This window comes from Amphichorda felina (genome assembly GCF_050947745.1).
Source record: "Amphichorda felina strain 45539 chromosome Unknown scaffold_1, whole genome shotgun sequence".
Classification (NCBI taxonomy): Eukaryota; Fungi; Ascomycota; class Sordariomycetes; order Hypocreales; family Bionectriaceae; genus Amphichorda; species Amphichorda felina.
The window spans coordinates 3979595-3999434 of NW_028145049.1; the positions used below are offsets into that span (position 1 = coordinate 3979595).

At 55.2% G+C, this 19840-nt stretch overlaps 5 protein-coding genes across 5 annotated transcripts; 1 reads left to right on the plus strand and 4 right to left on the minus strand.

The window, feature by feature from the left end:
• Window positions 1-2168: 2168 nt before the first annotated feature.
• MON1 (guanine nucleotide exchange factor MON1) lies at window positions 2169-3814 on the minus strand (the record flags this gene model as incomplete). Its single annotated transcript, XM_083190790.1, has 2 exons — window positions 2169-3715; window positions 3778-3814. The coding sequence occupies 2 exons, from the start codon at window positions 3812-3814 to the stop codon at window positions 2169-2171; spliced, it is 1584 nt and encodes a 527-aa protein (XP_083054649.1).
• Window positions 3815-4640: 826 nt separating this feature from the next.
• On the plus strand, window positions 4641-10450 carry ACO1O0_001304 (Dopey, N-terminal-domain-containing protein; the record flags this gene model as incomplete). The annotated part of the gene is made up of 5 exons (XM_083190791.1): window positions 4641-4746; window positions 4796-4932; window positions 4994-7359; window positions 7409-9113; window positions 9170-10450. 5 exons carry the CDS (start codon window positions 4641-4643, stop codon window positions 10448-10450), a joined length of 5595 nt encoding a protein of 1864 aa, XP_083054650.1.
• Window positions 10451-10587: 137 nt separating this feature from the next.
• On the minus strand, window positions 10588-11844 carry ACO1O0_001305 (bZIP transcription factor; the record flags this gene model as incomplete). Its single annotated transcript, XM_083190792.1, has 3 exons — window positions 10588-11110; window positions 11172-11721; window positions 11769-11844. The coding sequence occupies 3 exons, from the start codon at window positions 11842-11844 to the stop codon at window positions 10588-10590; spliced, it is 1149 nt and encodes a 382-aa protein (XP_083054651.1).
• Window positions 11845-12207: 363 nt separating this feature from the next.
• Window positions 12208-14268, minus strand: RRN3 (rDNA-binding RNA polymerase I transcriptional factor; the record flags this gene model as incomplete). Its single annotated transcript, XM_083190793.1, has 1 exon — window positions 12208-14268. One exon carries the CDS (start codon window positions 14266-14268, stop codon window positions 12208-12210), a length of 2061 nt encoding a protein of 686 aa, XP_083054652.1.
• A 1285-nt stretch (window positions 14269-15553) lies between these two features.
• ACO1O0_001307 (histone-fold-containing protein) lies at window positions 15554-16461 on the minus strand (the record flags this gene model as incomplete). The annotated part of the gene is made up of 4 exons (XM_083190794.1): window positions 15554-15748; window positions 15813-15940; window positions 16009-16119; window positions 16299-16461. 4 exons carry the CDS (start codon window positions 16459-16461, stop codon window positions 15554-15556), a joined length of 597 nt encoding a protein of 198 aa, XP_083054653.1.
• Between the last annotated feature and the right edge of the window lie 3379 nt (window positions 16462-19840).

The window sequence follows — 19840 nt, forward strand, 5'->3', positions numbered from 1 at the left end:
TGGTGCCCAGCATCGTCACACGCATACTCGTAGTACTAGAACAATGAGCCCAGCAAGTGGCGGACAAAGAAATAACCACAGAGACGCTGCCACATGCATCAAGTCAGAGATAAGGAAAAAGCAAATATATGACAAGTCCGTGCTGCACTACAGTACTCGTACGAGTACTACCCTGTGGTGCCCGGCACAGTCCCAGAATGCCGGGTTCATCCATGAGACGAGGATACAACCCGAGATGCCCCTTTTCTCCAAAGCTTTGCAACACACACTAAGCTACTAGTATCTTGCCGTTTGAATCTGCCGGTAGCCTAGCTGCCTCGTGTGTTTGATTAAATGCGTTTTGTTTCTCAGATGCCTGTTGAGGTGTACAACTTGGCTTAGTGTGTATCATGTCCTCCTGGCCAGCTTCATCTTTGCTTTCAGCTTGCAACTGGTTTCAGTTGATATCTTATTCAATTTTTGTACGTACCTCTTTGTCTGCAAAACCGTGGGGATGGCAGTTAACGGGGGCTTGTTGCGGCTTGGGCAAACTCTAACCTTGCATCTCACCAACTACAGAGAAAGCCATTGATGCCTTGATTAGCTGGCTTGAGAGTGTTTCCACCAGCATCCTAAACATCTTTGTTGTTATTCCCATGGCAGTCCCAGGTAAAACGAGCATAGGATAACCTGGGGTTTAGAGAGCAAGGGAGCCAGCCATTTCTGTGTCTACCTCTACAATCGCAGGCGACACCCGGTCCTAGCGATGTTGAGAATGTGAGGGTCTTGAAAGGGAATCCATTCTTTCCCAAGAAATAGATGTCTTTCGAGACACGGTAAGAATCTCCAACTCCCTACAGACATGAAACCCACCGTGAATCGTCTTCAGGAAAGAGCCTCTGTCTGGATAGGCGTGTACACACCTGGATCCGGCAACGTGCCTATTCCAATGGATCAGAATGCCCTACTGGTAGAATTTTGGCTGTTTCCCGATGACTATGGCTTGGATGTGGATGCGCTGTGGCGTAACTACCCACGCCGCCTATCTGATCCCCTTTAACCTCATCTCAGCGGCGCCTCGATGCTTTCTCTTTCTTGTTGAGCTGTTTGGGACGCATCAAAGAAGATATAAGCACGCGAAGCACTAGACCCAAGAGGCCTCATCTTTATTCTCCTAGACATGTCTCTCTCTACACACATAGACGCCTCATTCTTTACCACCTCGGTGACTTTTATCTGATTCACACCATTCACTCGCCATCATGAAGCCTGATGAAACTGGGCCCTCCCGTCCGCCGGCTAATATCAGCACGGTCAAACAGCCACGACCAATTGCCTCGGTCAACGGCTCGCAAGCCTCTCTATCTTCGTCGTCTGCTGACTTCCCACGACCGCCGAGATTCACCGAGGACCTCGAAACACACCATGTGATACCGTCCGAGTACACACGGGCCCCTCCTCGCCGCTCGTCTAGCGTCCGGGCTCTCGAGGCGCTCAGACGCATGCCTAGCGTCTACAGGAAGCGCGGGCCGCCCCCAGGACCATTCACCGGGGGTATCTACCTGGGGGAGTCAGCGCTGTCCCTCGTATCGCAGCAGCCGAGGTCACACACGCCGTCTTCTGGCTCTTTTGAATTGCGGCCAATCCCTCCCTTACTGGAGTCCTTTTCCTCGCTGCAATCTGTCAGGGGACAGACTGTCGAGGAAGAGGGCCAACTGTATCCTCCCGGGCTGCCCCCCTGCGCCCAATCAAGCCCCGGAACCTCTGTGCAAGCCAACGCGGGTTCAGTGGCATCCCAATCCTCTCAAACGGCGCAACCTCCTCAACCTCATCCAACTTTTCAGCCCCCTAGGCCCTCGCAACGCCGGCCAGGCATAACCTGTCAGGTTTTTGAGCGGATCAAAGGGGCCTTCCGGAGAGGGGATAACTAGGGGAGTGAAGAGACGGCAAAGAACCGCACTGGGCAGGGTAACGAGGGGCTTGAAGATAGAATTAAGCGGACGCGGGCTGATTGGCTTTCCCAAAGTCGTGAAAGACACAAACACAAGGCACTCATCCAAGAAATATTTAAGCGGAATCCATGGGTAGCAATATATGGTATATGTCCTTGTGTGGTATTGAGAGCATGACTCAAGGCCAGAGATTCTGGAATAGGCCGGAGTAGTTTTTGAGTACTAGGGTAATGGAATTTAAAATACTCCCCCGCCAATGATAAACAGTCGTTGCTCCTCTTTCTTAGCCCACTGGATGATCTTGTTGGCGCCCTGAGTTATAGCCGCCCTCGACACGTTCGGGCCCGCCACACAGTAAAACTCGAATGCCGACGTTATCCAGGCTAATGATGTCGCTTCCTCGCTGACGCAGTGAAGGACCTTAAGGTGCGAATGCTTGGCGTGTACTGCGGAATGGAGCTCGTGGTAGGCTGTCATCAGCTTCCGACGCTCGACCGGGCCGGTGAAATGAGGCTCCAGTGATGCTGTGCAGAACTGGACGTTTGGCCGGGACTTGTACAGGAAATGGCTGACTTGACTGCCTGGTGTGATTTCGGATACCTTGGGGCGTCCGGCACGAGCTGCGCTTTGGATGAGGGCAAGACTCCCATTCTTGGCCAGCTGCTGCGCAACATCATCGCGCATCTGTTTGAGCTCATAGAAGCTCTCCCGGTCCGTGCTGATGAGTACCATGGCAATCTCATCGCTGGGCGATTGTTGATCGGATAAGTTTGCGCTATTGGGGCGCTCTCCAGGGGCACCGTCGTCGAAAAAGCTCACGTACATGTAGAGGTATCCTGTGTTGTTGAAGGCTGGAAGGCATATCGGTATCCAGTTCTCGCCACCGCCGCCTCTGATGCCTTCGGCCTCGAATAGCATATTAAAGATGAGTTGCAAGTCGCTCGGATGGAGTGAGTGTCGGCGGGGCCGAATGACGCTGACCAATTTACCATCGGCCACAATGAGCCCGTAGAGGAGTTTCTCGGCCCTGAGCTTGAGGAACGAGTTGTTGATTGTGTGTCTCTGGGACTTGCGAAGCTTTAGGCATTCCAGCGAGCCGAGAAGCGCTGAGGCAGAGCCTTTAGTAAAGTTGTCTGCTAAAGAGGAGAGCAGAGATTCTGTTCCCTGCAGCGGCTTGCGTAGGTCGCTTGATGGGCGGTTTAGAAAGATGTTGTTTAGGGCCGGCAGGGTCAGCGTCGAGAGAATCTGCATGTAGAGGGCCTCAAGCTGTGATCTCAGCTGGGAGTCGCTTTCCCCAAGCTTGCTTATCGCCACAAAGTAGAGGGGCCCCTGGGTAGAGACGACAAATCGAGCATTGCCTGCGGTGAACCCCTGGAGTTGGTTGTGGGCACCCTCGTAGAAAGAGATAATCGTCTGAACCACGCCGATGGATGAGTTGATGAGGTTTAAATCCCCATGTCGACTCCATATTGGCTTTCCGGCGGCTGATAGAATCATGTAATGCTTGAGTTTGGACTTCCACGCGGCGAGCCTCTCGGCGTCCCTGGTCGCCTCTCCTGTGTCCTCGGGCAAGGGCCCAAATTCTTCTTCAAAATTAGCGAACCTGTCGTCGATGACGCCGTGTCGCCTTTCAAATGGCTGAACGGTAGAGGACTGGGACCGCAGAAGATTCCAGGCGGGGCTTTTCTTATTCAACTCCCCAGCAAGCAGACTGGCAATATCGGCAGCGGGCCGCATCGTCGGCGCGAAGCTCGTGATGCTTGCAGTATCGTCGATATCTTGACCTGTTGCGCTGGTCTTGCGATCTGGAGAAGTGCGTCCGCTTTCGAGTGGGCTCGACACCGACCTCGGGCCTGGAGAGGAGAAGGTGCCACGGGATCCATCGGGAAACGAGAGGGTTTGGATGTCGAGTGGGGTGAGTGCGGTGGTGGCGTGAGCTTGCAGCCCTTTGGGGTCTATGGAAGCGCTCGTCGACGGTCGAGGAGGCAGCGGAGGACGCTGCTCGTCGTCGGGCGATTCAGTCCCCTTGCCCATCTTGACACAAATCGCGGGGCAGCTGGCGGTGCATCTCAACTGGGATAGGACCGGTAATCGTGGCGAGGATGCGGAATGCAAGCCGCCATCATTCCATCGCCCAGGACCTCATGGAGGCACAAGGTGGGAGACAGGGCGGATAGGACGCGAAGGCGGGCGAGTGCAGTTCCATGAGGGTGACGGAGGCAAGTTGTCGCAGGCTGCCACAGGTTATAGCAACGTCACCTGGAGCTCGCCAGTTCTCCAACGACGGGATGTGAAGGTGGGTGGGTATAGGGTGGGTGGAGGCGTGGGGCTTCAGGCACAACCTCTCAATTGCTTCAGCTGTCGTCCAGGTGCTTTGGGGTGCTTTTGGGGCGCCTTCGGGGGGATCGAGGGCGTGGCTGCTGCAGCACAGCCAATCAGGAGTCACTCTGGACCCCTGAAATGCACCCCTTCAGTGCAAGCACCCTCCCAGCACCCTCTGACGTACGCCCACCCACCTCTAATACATCTCCAAACGCCGCGAACAGAAACGTAGCCTCCTGCCAGGCAACATCACGAGCTAGATGGCTTCGCCGTCATCCATGCGCTGCGCTCGACCACACACACCCGACCTCTGGATTCTGCGGATCCCACCACACAATCGACGAAGCATGTTTACGAGCCGAACCCCAACCATCGAACTGCTCAACCATGGCACTTGACCCGGCCGCAGCAGCAGCGCGACGCTCAGTGTCGCCCGAGAGCTCTGGCCGCGACTCTCCGATACCTAGGCAGTGGAGGAACCAGCTAGGCGGAGGTACAGAATGCATTATCTCTCGTGATGCGCGGACAATAATACTGACTAGCCATGGCAGAGGATCACTTGCTCAAGGACAAGGCATTTCGCAGATACGCCGCCGGCGTGGACAAGGCGCTGTCGCTCTTTGAAACTGCTCTGGAGGAATGGGCCGACTACATCTCTTTCCTTAACAGGTTGCTCAAGGTTTGCTACGCTCTCCAGACATGGTATCCCAGGCCAATGTCACTGACCAAGGTCGAATTAGTCACTCCAAGCTCGACCATCCTCTATTACCACGATACCCGCCAGGGCAACCGTTGCCAAGCGATTATCGCAATGTCTCAACCCGTCCTTACCCTCGGGTGTACACCAGAAGGCACTAGAGGTCTATGACTACGTCTTCGAAACAATTGGGAAAGATGGCCTATCTCGTGACCTCCCGTTATACCTCCCTGGCCTCGCCTCCGTTCTCTCCTTCGCCTCGCTTTCCGTTCGCTCCCCATATTTGGATATCTTGGAACGCCATTTCCTCGGAGTCGACCCCCGATCTCTCAGGCCGGCAATGAAATCAGTCATCTTGGCCTTGCTGCCAGGGCTAGAGGACGAAACGGCAGAGGACTTTGATCGGACGCTGAAGCTGATTGCCAGCTTCAAGAAGGCCATACGGCCTGCTGACAGCGAGCTCCTGACGGATGATCATGCAACTGGGGACGACTACTTCTGGCAATGCTTCTTCTTATCTTGCATTACTAGTCCCGGCCGTCGCCCGGGTGGCCTGGCGTATCTGGTCAGGTATTTACCCGCTCAGGGGGGCGCTTCGGTGGGGGGGGCCAAGGGGGCGGTGGCCAAGGACGGGTTTGCCGACCAGCCAAGCGAGAAGGTCTCCGCCATCGTGAAATCCCCTGAGCCTGGCCTCTTGATCCGCTGTTTTGTCAGTGGCTTGTGTGATGACCAGATTCTGATCCAGCGCGGATTCTTAGACTTGCTGGTGACCCATCTGCCCCTAAGCTCCCACGTGTTCCGGTCTAAGGTGAAGTCGGGAGACCTGGAGCTTCTTCTCAAAGCAGCTGTCGGTGTCGTCACTCGTCGAGATATGAGTCTCAATCGGCGGTTGTGGGCTTGGTTTCTTGGCCCAGAGCCTGCTGCTGGAGACGCGGACCATGCTGCTGAGGCAGAGCATCACCAATCCTACGCTGCCTCCAGGACAGCCTACTTTGAAGAATTCGGTCTTCACCCATTGACGGCTGCCCTTCTTTCAATGATTAAGGCCAGCGACAACAAGAATGCCACCGAGCGAGCCAGGCCGTACAGGATTTGCCTCTCCCTGATGGACAGATGGGAGATTGGTGGGCTGGTCGTTTCCGAAGTCTTTCTTCCCGTTGTCGAAAATGTACGGCTCTTTAAGGATCAAGCGCCCTCGAAGGCCGAGTTCTCGGAAGTTCTCAGAAGTGCCAGCGTTTTCTTTGATGGTATCGAAAGTGGCCTCATCTACAGCGAGATGGTATCCCTCTTGGCCCAGGCCATCGGCCCAGGCAACCTGAGTGCTAGTGAAAGGAAGGACAAGCTATCTCTCGTCAGCTTCATCCTCGGAAACTTCAACGTCCGCGAAGAAGAGATGATTACCATCCACGCACCTCTATCCTGCCTGGCAGCTCTGTCGATGCTGCACGACTTGAAAGATCGGCGGAAATTTGGCAACACATCTGACACATGGGCCTCTGCCATTTCCGAGCAGGCTCTCGGTGTTGCCATATCCCTATTGGAGCTTGCTCCCCAGCGAGCGTTTCCCTTCGATGACGCTGCTTCTGGTCAGGCCAAGAAGAAGCCTCAAAGCCCCGATTCCATCTCCAATATGGACTTGCTGAAGAAGATTCAAGGTTTCTATGTCAGCGAGCAGGGGAATATTGAGGTCTCACCACCACCATTTGGCCCCCGTGAGATGGGCGAGCTGATCCTTCACAAAGCCATGCAGTTCATTCGTACCGATTTCCTCCAGGGAGACTTGTCAGTGCGCATTCTAATCACTGCATTGGTAAAAATGCCCTCGACATACCAACTTGACGTAGGCCAGTTGATGGGCTTCCTCCGGGAGCGTTTGGATACACGGGATTCGCTACCATTTCATGTCTTCTCCTCGATTGTGCAGCTGTCAACAGAGTTACACGCTGCCGAGAGGATATCGTCCACGGAACTGTCAAATATATCTGGACTACTGGTGCAGCACGCCTGGCCTTATCTATCGGCTTCGGAGCCAAAGTTCCATGTTGAAACTGTGCGATGTCTATGGCAACTACAGACCTCATTAACGGTGTCAAGCCGTGATATTGAGGCTACCCTTGCCAGCATCCTGGTAGACCAACGCGCAACTTCAAATACACCCCGCGTCGTCGACAATGTACAAACGTTTGGGGTCCTGTGGTCACACACGTTGCAGGACAATCCGTCTGACCGCCGAGGATCAAAGGCGCCAATGCTAGAACTGCGATCTGGATCCCGCCTTGCGGGAATGGACCGCTTCGAGCTGATGCTTACCCGGCCGCTATTTCTCATCCTGGATTCCCTGATGGATGAAAGGACGCAGCAGAATATGGCGGTCAAGTCATGGCTAACTAATATGATGGGAATCGACAGGTGAGATCCCTAGATTACTTTTCTGTACAATCACTGACCCCTTTGCTAGGCTTTTCCTCATCTTTGTCCACAGGTTCACCGAGATAAGCTTCTTGGCAGATCTGAAGCAAGCACCCAACAGCGAAAACCCTATCCCTGAACCCGTTGCCTTTTCGGAAGACGACGATCTTGATCTTTGTCTCTACTATTTACAGTCCCTTGCTAATGTTCTTCGCACCTGCGGGGACGTGGCGTGGAGTGTGCTAGCTTCAAAACATGTCACCTTCACTGCAGACCACATGCACATTAGCACCGGTGGTGAAGAGGCCGAAGTATCACTTCAGGATTTCTTCGTACGGGTATGCCTCAAATTTATTACAGGAGACGCAGAACCTGCTGGCAACGTCCAACTGGAGCAGGGCGTCTCGCGACTTCATCGCTTTGCGTTGGGAGTCCTGCACCAGTGCTTCTTAAGTCATCATGCGGGATCGCTCGTACACCTGAGCCTCGAGAATGTGTTCCTAGACAGGCTATGGAAGTCGATCGGCAGCGCAGACCCATATGTCCAGGTCCTTCTCCTTGACGTTGTTTACGACGCCCTCAAGCTCAGAGATGCTACATCTGTGGAAACCCCATTTGCAACCCGTACGGATCGGAGAGCACCAAGCATCGATCCGTCGCGAACGAGTCGACCCTCGTTTTCTATGAGTGACCCAAGAGACACGATCACACCTCCGCCACCCCAACTCCTCAAATGCCTACAGGGGGCCTTGAGCTCTGCGAGCAGTCGTCCAGTTCTGGACAGCTGGATAGCATTCTTGGCCGAGTGCTTGCCATTCTATGCCACCTCTATTTTCCAAGTCCTCATACCCCTTGTCGAAACCTTCTGCACGCAAATTGGGAGCACGTTTTCCAACCTGCGGGACACGTTCCGTTCTGGATCTCCTCCATCGTTGGCGGACGCAGCATCACCCGAGTCCACACTAATTTACCTGTTGAATGGGCTGGAGCAGGTTCTTGCGAGAGGGCATGACGTGCTTCTCGCCGAAGAGGCTCGGGCTCAGCTTCTCAAGCACCCGGATCAGCCTCAGTCGCTTTTTGGAAGCATATCTGGCGTGTTCCAATCCGACGGACACTATTCGCGAAGTGCCACGGCCAACGATAGACTGACTGTGCACCTTGCGTTCCAAGATGCAACACGCATGTGCTATAAGATTTGGTCCTGGGGGTTAGGCGATGAAGCGGCACAGCAGGACGTGTCCTCGTCGGCATCCTTCAACCACACCTCCCTGAGGATGAGAAATCGGGCACGCCGTCTGCTGGAGCACCTCTTCACGGCCGAGAACCTAGAGTGTCTCGAGACTGTGATAGATATCTGGAAGAACTCGGAGACACAAAGCAGCAAATCCGAAGTCTTCAACCTGCTCTCCGCCCTCGAGGCGTCGCGTCCTCGCCACTCTATCCCCGCCTTGTTCAACTCCATATACAGCCGTACAAATCCAGGGGCGCTGGAGCCCTCGCGTAAGTCTACAATGACTATCGCACTGGAAGATGCCAATCTCGTGGTATTCCTCGTTGAATACACGCGCTCGCTTGACGACGATGCCATGGACGAGATTTGGCAGGATTGCATGGTCTTTCTCAAGGACCTGCTGAGCAATCCGTTCCCGCACAGGCAGAATCTTCCCAGCTTGCTCGAGTTTGCGGGCATTCTGGGAGAGAAGGTCGACAACACCAACTTTGGGGAGCAAAGGAAGATGCGGAGGGAGCTTGGGGTACGTCTGTTCCAGTGTATTGACCAAATGGACAAAAGCTAACAAGGCTCTATTAGGATCTTTTCCTCCGACTGCTGACTGCGCTGTTCACTACTCGACCCATAACTTTCGAGACATCGAACTATGGCGGTTCAGAAAAGGCACAAAAGGGAGATGGTGTGCGGGAAGACGTCGTTTCTATTCTGGCGTCCATAGTTCCCAAACTGCCCAAGATATTGGTTGAGTCTGACCGGGTGCTCTCTGCGGCCGGGACCATATCCACCAATGTCATCGGCCCAACCCTGCGTTCTAAGAGCTTCCCGGACACGGTGGGCCGAAGCACACTGACGCTCTTGCACGAGCTCTCGAGGTTGCAGAACAGCCAGAAGACGTGGAAGAGGGATGTCAGCGAAGCCTTCAACGACTCGAGGTTCTTTGGGATGGATCTAGATCTCATCGAGGACGGCTGGATGCCCTTGCTGAGGCAGTGGACGCTAGCAGACAAGGACAAGATGCCTGAGCTTATTGGGCGCATCAGTGCTCCCACGACCGCCGGGATCGTCTTTGGTGTTGGAGCTACATCAGCCAGACTCGAGGCCGACCGCAAGACGCAGGTAAACCTCCGCCGCATCGCCGCCTTGGTGCTGGCATCCGCAGAAGACACTTTTGTCACCGACCTACCTGGCATATTTGACAAGCTCGTGGAGCTTCTAGCCGCTACCTCAACGTCATCACCCTCATCCACTACGAGGGCAGATGTCTACATGGTCGTCCGAGCCCTAGTACTCAAGACGAGCCCCATCCACCTCGCCATGCTGTGGCCGGTCGTAAACGCAGAGATCCACGCCGCGATATCCTCGGTCGCGGCGCCAGACAACAGCGCAGCATCCGACACGTACACCAACCTGGCCATCCTCCAGGCGTGCAAGCTCCTCGATCTCCTCATCTGCGTCGCGCCAGACGATTTCCAGCTCCACGAGTGGCTCTTTATCACTGACACCATCGACGCCGTCTACCGCTACTCGAGCTCCCAGCCCGTGGCCCTCATCGACGAGCTCTCCGAGGAGCTGGGCAGCGCGGCCACCCAGGCCATGGGCCAGTCCAACGCCGCGGCGGATCTGGCAGCCAGCAGCGGTGCGCTCAAGCGCCCGCTGCTGGGACCGGGGGGCATCAGAGACGAGGTGAGCCTCGAGCGCAGGGACGAGCTGGTGGACAAGATCCTGCGTCCGTTCTTCGGGCAGCTGAGCATATTTGCCTTCGAATCAACGTATGCCATGGGGACGGTAGATTGGGAGACATGCATGCGGAGCCTGGTAAAGGACCTGTTTGATGAGGGAACCATCGCAAGGGCGCTATGATTAAAATTAGACTCGTAACATAAATTCAAAGTGCATTCCCCAGGTATTCTGATACCCCTATAGCAATGCAAGACTACCTAGTACTTTTGGTATACCCCAACTCCAAATCCCTTACAACATAATGTACCTTCCCTCACTCACTCCTCCTCCGTGACTACAACCTCACCAATCACCCTCCCCACGACACTCTCAAACGCATCCCTCGCAATGGCCGCGCCGTAGGAGACGCAGCGCACCAGGTCGCGGAACTCCCTCTTGAGGCACTCTAGCACATCTGCCCGCAGCAGCGTGGCGGCCGGGTACCGCTCGGCGAGCTCGAACCAGGCCTGCACGGGCGTCAGCTCGCTGTCGCCCGGGTTGACGGACGAGGCGAGGCTGCGCAGGGAGGCGAGCGTGATGCCGGGGGACTGCCACTGGAAGGAAGGGGGGGCCGGGGCGGCGGTGGGGGACTTTGGCTTTGGCGCCGCCGGCTGGAGGTCGCGGCGGTCGTCGTAGAATGAGGCGGGGGCGTGGGCCATGCAGTACGTCGTGGCCATGAGGTAGTGGCCGTGGTTCGGATCCTCTGTGTCGGTGTCCTCAGGGGTCTCCTGGTGGTAGTGGTGGGGGTGCTGATGGGGGAAGTCGCCGACGCAGAAGTGGTCCCAGCAGACGTGCTCGAGGCTGTGCTTGTGTCAACAACTGGAGGACGCCAGTTAGTGGAGGAGGTTTGGGGGCCACATACGCGAGGATGAAATTGATGGCGGCGTCCTCCTGGGCGCGAGACAGGACACACCACCCGTCGTCGGTGTGGCCAGGGCTGACGGGCGTGTAGAAGCTGGCGCCAGAAGAGCTGGAGTTGATGTGGAAGGCCGGCCCCCCCAGGGTGTCGTCCACGGCCAGAGTAACAGTTAGATCGTTGATGTCGATGCCGCCAAAGAGCTCGGGGGTCGTGGCTGGTGTGTCCTGGCCCGTTTGGATGTCAGGCTCCAGCGACGGCGACAACGAGGTGCCCGTGTCGGACTGCGCCGCCGTGGAGGGGCCATGGCGAGGGGTTAACTGCGAGATGTCGATGCCAGAATTGATGAGCGCTGCACGGAGTGCTTCATTCTCATGGCGCAGGGCCGTGGTCTCTGCCTCGGTCCTGGCAACGAGGTCCCTGTACTTGGCTGCGTCGAACTCCAACTGCCTCTGGTAGTTGGTCTTTCTCTCCCGATGCCTAATCTGGGCCCTACGGACCTGTGCGCGGCGTTCCTCGCTCTGGGCTTTGTGCGGGGGATCTGATGATGATGATACTGCGGGCTGTCAGCTGCAGGCCATGAGGGATCGCGACGAGGCTCACATTGCTCGACCTCTACCAGGTCTTTATCCATACACACTGTCGCCAGTGACGACGGCCGGTTCTTGGCACTGCCCATTGCAGTCTATTCTCGTCTACCAATGGGTTAGGAGTTGAGGCTGAGTGCGAATAGTGGCTAGTCTGACAAGTTTCCGGGTTGCCAGCGGATGTTGCTGGTCGCTATACGAGATGTCCATCAGTGTGTGACATGGGTGGGTGCCTGCCTACCTAGATAGTACCAATAAGGTAGTGTCACTCTGGGCTCTAGAGCCAAACTAACTACTCTATTAACTCGGGCGTGACGGACATGTCTGAAATCTTAGCAAGGACAAAAATCAAATCAATTCTTTTTTGCTACAGACGCCACGCTAAAATCAGATACCTATTCTAGATCCCCCCAAGCCCATTTAGAGAAAAAAGACATTAGCAGACAAATGGCTCATTATTCGTCGCCATCTCCCTCACTATCCGTAGCCGTAGCCTCTTCAAAACCCTCAATGTCTTCCTCGTCCAGCTCATCGCTGTCGTCGTCGTCGTCGTCTGCATTCAGCCCCGGCAGTGCCCTCCAGTGCACATAGTCGCCCTCGAGCCACCGCTTGCTGACGGGCAGCTGGTACGGGTCAAAGGGGAAGTACGGGTCCAGCTGATGGAGGGTCTCATCGCCAGACCCGTACCCGGCGTCTCGCAGCGCGCCGCCCGTCGAGTAGGTCGTCATAAACTGCGTGAGGCGGAGACGCTTGTTCGCTTCCACCAGAGGGAAGACGTACATAAAGTTGAGACGGTGGGCGAGCTTCGCGAACTCCTCCACGATCACCGGCGCGCACACCTTGAGCGGATTGAAGATGCTGAGTATATGTATCTTGAGATCGCGCTTGGTGTTGCCGTACCACTCCAGATCCTGCCCGATATAAGACGCCGGATCCTCGGGGTCGACAATGTCGGGTGCGGAAACTACCAGATCCTGCCACCGGAAGCAGAAGATGTACATGGCCGCCTGCGCGAGGGTGTAGAAATGCGAGAATCGCTGGAGGTCCGGGCCACGACAGCTGTGCTCCCACGTGTCTCGAAACCGGTTCATGTGGGTGACTATCAGCTCAAAGATCTGCTGGACGTCCTTCTTAGGCACATGCGCGCCGCGCGCGACAAAGCTCGCCAGGTACGCGACACAGGCCTGCCTCAGCACACTCGGCATGCTCCGGTCGAACGAGACTTGGATCATTTGTCCGCAGAAGGCGTCCGAGAGCCGTTCGTGCATCTGCGCAAAGTGGAAGGCTAGGAACTGCGTGTGTCGTGACTTGAATGTGGGCAGGACCATGTGTTCAAACTCCCTAAGTATCGTCGTGAAGGCAAGATAGGCCTTATCCGATCCCGGGTTGGGGCTGATGAGTGGTGTGTAGTAGGCAAAAAGGGTATCTAGAATCGCGTCCATCTTCTCCACGTTGTCCTTGACAACTTTGATCCTGGTCGCTTCCTGATCGTAATCGGGGTCGTCGCTGTCGACCGACTCGGTGTCGCTGTCGTCTATATCTTCATCTTCCCAATGCGATGGGTCCCTGGGAGTATCCCGCAGCGTGTACATAACAGCGGCGGTAATGTCGTCATCGACGTCCTCAAGGTCCACCTGCATTTGCGAATCGATCTTGACGACACGGTTGAGGATGAGATCGAGGATTTCCTCGCCAAGGTCGGGCGCATACTCTTTTACGCGGAAGAGGTTGTCAATGTATGCCATGTGCGTTCGCAGCGAGTCGTCGGGGAACGGAAACTTGTGGCCAAGCAGGTTTTCTAGAACGCCGCCGGCGGCAGGGAATATCTGGAGCAGCTGCCGCAGAGATCGGTGGAGTCTATCGCGCATCGTATCACGGCTGATTTCGGGGAAGTCGGCAACGGTCCACATCGACGGCCGCGTAGCCGTGAAGTTGTCCACCATCATTGACAGGACTGGTAGGAGGTAGGATCCTTGGGCGCTTATAAGGGCGGCGAGGAAGTAGGTGTAGACCTTGAGGAACTCTTCATCCCGGCCGAGCCATGAACACTTGAGGATCGTCTTGACCAGGCCATTGCACTCCTTATCCTTGAGGGCGGGCATGCAACTCGTCAGCGCCACGACGTAGGCCCGCAGCTCCTGCGGCTTGAGCGTATCGTCCTCCTCCCCGGCGATGGGCGGAAGATAGCGTTGCTTATCGTTCCCGAACAGCTCCTTGAGGGTGTCGTAGGGCCCGTCGTTACCCCGCCGATGTTCCTCGAGTGCCTCCCTCACCTCGCGCTTGATTTCATCCATGGTCCTGTTCCCAACCTCGTAGATCTTGTTTTGAACCTCATCAAAAAACACTTTGCGGCGTTTCGCTGGACTCTCTGGTGCATCGCTAGGGCTGTCGATGCCTGCATCTTCGGCCGTCCGCTTCCCAAGCCCGGAGGGGGTCTTGAGGATCGACTTGACGAGTGCGGCGCTCCTCGACGCCGGACCGACCAAGGGTCTTGTCGTCGCCGTGAGTGGCTCCATAGATAAAGGTTGTGGGAGTATGTGTCTGTTTGTATTCGTATTGTTCCGAGAGGAAAGGTATTATACAATCGGTTTCGCGGTACGTTAAGGTATAATCATGGACTGGAAGATGTGCTGAGCCAACACGCGTGACGAGCTGTCAGTCATAATAGTCGATCCGCCGACACGGGTCACCGGGCGCTGCTGATAAAATGAGGGCCCCAGCGATGGTTTCCGGGAGAAAAGGTAATCCCGTGAGGGCGGCGCAGGCGAGGAAGCAGATGTGTTTGCTGGAAAAGGTCGGGCGACGGCGGTGTCTGGATCCCAACTTTTTTCGCTGCTTTCTGCCTCCAAGTGGGCGGGAGATGTGGGAACCGTGGGGAAGTCATTGTGGCCAATCGCGATACTGGCGGGGTTCTCAGCACGCACTCACTTGGCGCTGACTCAGGCTGTGCTCACGTGGTCCATCAACTCACTTCACTCTCACCTCATCCTTATCGCTTCAGGTGAGTTGGTCGTTTTCTTAAGGCTCAGCCATAGCTATATCTGCCTTTTGTCAAAGCTGTAGTCACCGAATGAGGAGCCGGCAGCTACCAACGCCACCAGTGATAATCGCCCTTGCGCTCTACGACCGATACTTCCCAAAGAGTCATTCAATATCGAGTTATACGTTATCTCCCACATGACAATCACGTCAGCCTGGTGCTTGAAGGTGGCTCCGTACTCCCTACAATACCTAACCATGAATATCCAAAACTCGAGCTGATGGACACTCGGTATATTGGCTGCGGCCCGTTTCCAAAGGTCCCTCGAGATTCAGCCTAGCAAAACGAGTCAAGTTACTCCGTAGAAACGTCCTATTTACGTCTGTTTTGGAAGACCCAGGTTCCTTGCATAACTGTCCATAGTCGGGCATACTGTATGCATCCCAGAACCTGCTCCGCCGTTAGAATAGTGTGCCCGCGCCCTAAGAGCCGATCCTGGGGCGCGCAACGAAGTAAAGGGGAACCAAGCCAAGGGGGAATCTATAACAACCGTAGCAAATACAGGCCAGTTTGATGCTGCCGCCTCCTTGCTCCATGGCACCCCGCACCCGCATTGCAGGCTCTTCCATCTTGGCCGTATCAGTCGGTCTTCCCATGAAGCTGGTGAAAACAGTGGTCCCCCAAATGCCCAAGCACGCCGTATCTCCTCCCATATAAAAAAGATCAAACAATTCGCTGTAAACAAGTCATCTCTGCAGGGAAGCAGGTGCTTATTTGGCTTCATCATCCTCCTCCTTCGCGGCTTTTGTAGAATATTCTTTCTAATACCCCTCGCCGGTGCCAGCACCGTTATGGCCGGTTTGCCCGGCGCTGTACATGTAGTTGACATCGGGAGCACCCTCAACGTTGTTGGCACCCTCGGCGCCAGGATACTCGCCTCCTGGCGCGTCGGAGGGATTTCCACCAGCCCATCCAGGGTTCTCCATGACACGTTCCCGATTGCTCTGGCTTTGTTGCTGCAGAATATCGTTAGCATTACAGTTGTCAGATACTAGTAATGGCGGCCGGCTGTGACAGTACCTCGCGGTATTTCGAGAGATAGACTTTCAGAGCCTCGGCATAGTTCTCAAACCCAAGGGATGTCATGGCAAAGAGGATGTCCTCGCCGTTGACTGTCTTGCGCTTCTCCTGTTGACACTTTTCCGAGGCTATAAGAGAAGACATGCAAGTCAGTTTGTCCGTCTCCCAACATGGGGGTTATGCTCAGTAGACGTACCCTCGCTAGTGATGAACGAGATGAATTCACTGACACACTCCTGCATACACTCCTTGGCCTCCTTTGCAATCTTGGCGTTGTCGGGCAAAGCGTTCTTCATGATGCGAGCGACTGGAGCAAAGTTGCGAATGTTAGCATCAAGTTCATCGAGTTTGTCAGCCTTGGAGGCGCCAGATGGCTCAGGCGACGTTGGCGAATCGTGAGACATGGAGGGCCGACTATGCACGGCTGTAGAGATGGCGCGCGGGACGGGCAAATCACGACACGGTGATGGGGTTGGGAGGACCTACCATTGGCTATGGGGAGCCATCTGTCCTGCTCTTTTACTCCTTCAAACTCGTAGCCCGCGAGGCCGGCGGCTTGTGGGTCATGGGTATCATTCATTTGTCCTTCGTCTTCGGGTGACTGTCCACCTTGGTCGACATCCTTTGTAGGAGATTGGGAGTCGGACATGGTGGCTACCTGCAGCGGCTGCTGGCGCTTTGTATAATGTTCGGGATGGCACAGCTGAGCCTCGTTGGCGGTCGATGATGTGTTTGCCGCGGCGGGCCACGTCGCAAGGATGCCCCTTACGGTAACTGTGATGTAGGGTTCTGCAAGTAAAGCAACCCAGGGCACAAGGCTTCCCTCAAAACTGTGGTAGCCCGGCTAGTATCCCTACTCGCTGCGCGTTGGGTCTGTCCCTGGCCCGCAGTGTCGGAGACCAATATGAAGCCTGCTTGGGTGCGCCGGTAGGTTTGTGGGTTTGGGAGAGGAGCTGATGGGTTGGCAGAGCGGCCTAGGAGGGGGGCCCTTGGAGGGGGAGGGGTGGGACTACCCGCAGCAGGAGGCGGCGCAACTGCAGCTATACCGCCAACTGGGCAGTGCCGAGGGGAAGATCGGGTCGCTCCTCGTCTGGAGAGAGGGGGGTGTGTGCGCCCGGAAGAGCCGCGGAGGACCGGGAGCGAGGAACTCGGACGGATGGTGCCGTGGTATCGACGGTTCCGTTCAAGGGGTGTCGAGAGCTACTACTGCGAGGATAGTTGGGGACAGGGCGAGCTGCGACGACGACGTGATGTTACACGAGGTTAGGCGGTCTCGTTCGTCAATGGGTGCGCTGCAAGATCGCGTCAGCGCAAATGCTCTTGCCGGGGTCTCGTCCAGGTCTGCTCGGGCTGCAGTTGGTGCACTGCCCGACGCGGGATGGGTACCTTGTAGGCAGCTTGGGTAGGAATCGCGTGGTGACGGATAGGGCAGCGGGAGGGTGTCTGAGTTGTCCAGTCGAGGTCAGTGCCGGTCTGTCGCATATGGCATGTGGAGTGTGGTGGTGGATGGGAAGCTTCGACGTGGGGTTGTGCAGTTGTGCAGCGGTAACTCACCTCTCGCGTGAGTCGCTTCGCGCTTGAGCTTTGTTCCAACGTGCAGGATCGAGCTAGCAAAGCCAAGGGGTCAAGGGGCCTAGGATATGCAGGATAGCGGTCAGAAAAGGCCCAATGGCACCAGTTGTCGCAGAAATCCGAGCTTGACGTTGCGCGAGACAAGGATTCCGTCCTTGGAGCGTTGGGTTCGGTTTGTTGTTTTTAGCGCGCCGTTCCAGCCTACTATGAATTGACCCGTCACAGGGCTGGGTCGTGCTGCATTCACGCGATTCACTGTGACAGCATTATCGATAAGAAATTACATAAGCACCGTTTCCGTCCTGAGCGGCAAGTATGAGTACTCACTCATACGAGCACCGCCATATTAGCTCTCACCATTTTTTCTCTTGACCAAAGTTTCATCTCATCCTGCAGCAAGCCTTGTCTTGCCCGTGTCAGGATAGCCCCCGTCACCGTACCCTTAGCCTGAGCAGGCACCAAGTTTACCCCCGACTTTCCAGGCAGTCCCGCGAGGAGCGGTGTGTGTTCGACCTCGATAGCCCCCATGGGCCGGCTCCCCACAGGCGGCTGGCTGCTCTATCTTTGCACGCAAATCTCCGTCTGTGACATGCTGGTTCTCGGTCTCATCGCCTTTCATGCTGGCCCCTTGGCTTAGGAAGAAAAATGCTAGGTTGGTCTTTAGGGTCTCGCCGAGTGAGTAGGTAGCTTACGGTGCCATGCGCGGTCGTCACACGGAACTACAGAGCAGCGTGCGATCAGCCTTTTTAGTGGCACGCCGACACGCTCTCGACGTACGAAGTGTGTTTGCTTGCTTTCACCCTCGGGCTGATTTCGAGACTCGTCAGGAGTCGCGGGGGCGCCCTACCGACCTGCGTGGCACGCCCAATATAGCCTAGTCATTGTGGGAGTGTCCTGCAATGTCAATCGCAGGTCGAGATTAGCAGGAGCAATGACCTAATAGTCTCAACTCATAAGTGTCGACCGCGGATAATAACTTGCAGACTAGCAAGAAGGGCGTGGAAACCTTGGGTTTGATAAGCTATGCGATATGAGTGCAATGGCCACGCCACGTTGATACCTTGATGGATCACAACAATCCTCCCCAATCCACAATTACAATAAATCATGCTCTAACTCACCACGATCGACGCTGAAGATGGTACGGATAGCGAACGGACAGAAATCACCGCTAGTTGGGGCTCTCGTGACGGCAATATGAAGGCTCCATACTACGCTACTACACCAAAAGCGAAGCTGAAGCTCTCACTTGGGGTCTGAAGCATCCCCAGAGATTTCTAGGGTTTCGCCAAGAGGAATATTCTCAACCGACGTCATCTTCATTTCTCTCCATCTAGAGGTCGTCTCTGATCGGAAATTACGTATCGCTATCAAAGACCGCTCGAGCCAAAGGCAAGAAGCCGTGTGTCTTCGCAAAACCCAAGATGATCACTCAGTATGATATCCCAGCGACAATCATACGGAATCTAAAAATATGCGATTCTAGTGATAAGGGTGTTTTAGTCGGATAATCGATTAAAGAAGATCTGAAGATCATACAGCGCCTGGACATAGACATATTCGGCATCGCACCGATATCAACAGTCATCCATACATATCTGTTAGCACGCTATGTTCTGTCTCCATTCGGTCCAAGTATTCGTCTTCGGCCTAGACAAGAATTTTCTTTGGCCGGCGTGTTATCTCAGCTTAGTTGTCAATCCAACCTTTAGGAGTTTCAAATGCTGGCATTTGGCGCAGTGTATACGGTATACGCCATGCTTCTTCTTGGTATCAAGAATATGGGTAGTTGCACTGCAGAGCTCAGCTTTGATTAACAGGAGAGGTTTGAGCTCCTGAAAACGGTAGTAATCAAGACTTCGGAGAGGGGGGCGCCGTCTACTAACTTTGATGCACAAGCACTCCAACCAACGCAACCCGAACTCCAAGGGATAAGACAGCCCGATCCGCTTCAACAAGGCAGATCCTGCTATGTACCGTGTGTGGAGGCGGGTCAAGGAACGCCAATGCAGAGACTTGGGATAATACAAAATGCGCCTGGTCCCTCAAGGCTCTAGGACTTGAACAGAGTCCGATAGAGTCATTGACGTGTCTATACATCAAACTACCTGTGGCCTCACTGATATCTCCCTTGTGGCTCATAGTGACAGATATCTTCACTTCTTCCGCGCTCTCGACATGCCCAGTCACTGCTGCACAGATCCCGAATACTCTATCCGAAGGAAACCAGCCCCGTAGACATATTGTACATGTACCTTGTCTATAGCGGCAATAGCCCCAATGTTCAAACATGCCGCGGCCCATAATAGCACCATTGAGCTTTGTATGCCTTGGAGCTCAACCCCCATTTTTGTTGTAATAGTGGTCGGGCGTAGCCACCGAGCGTGCAGGGAGGGAGTTCTCTAGGTACGAGTAAATACTAATGTATGGTGACGCCTGGCGAAAGTAGCCGCCTG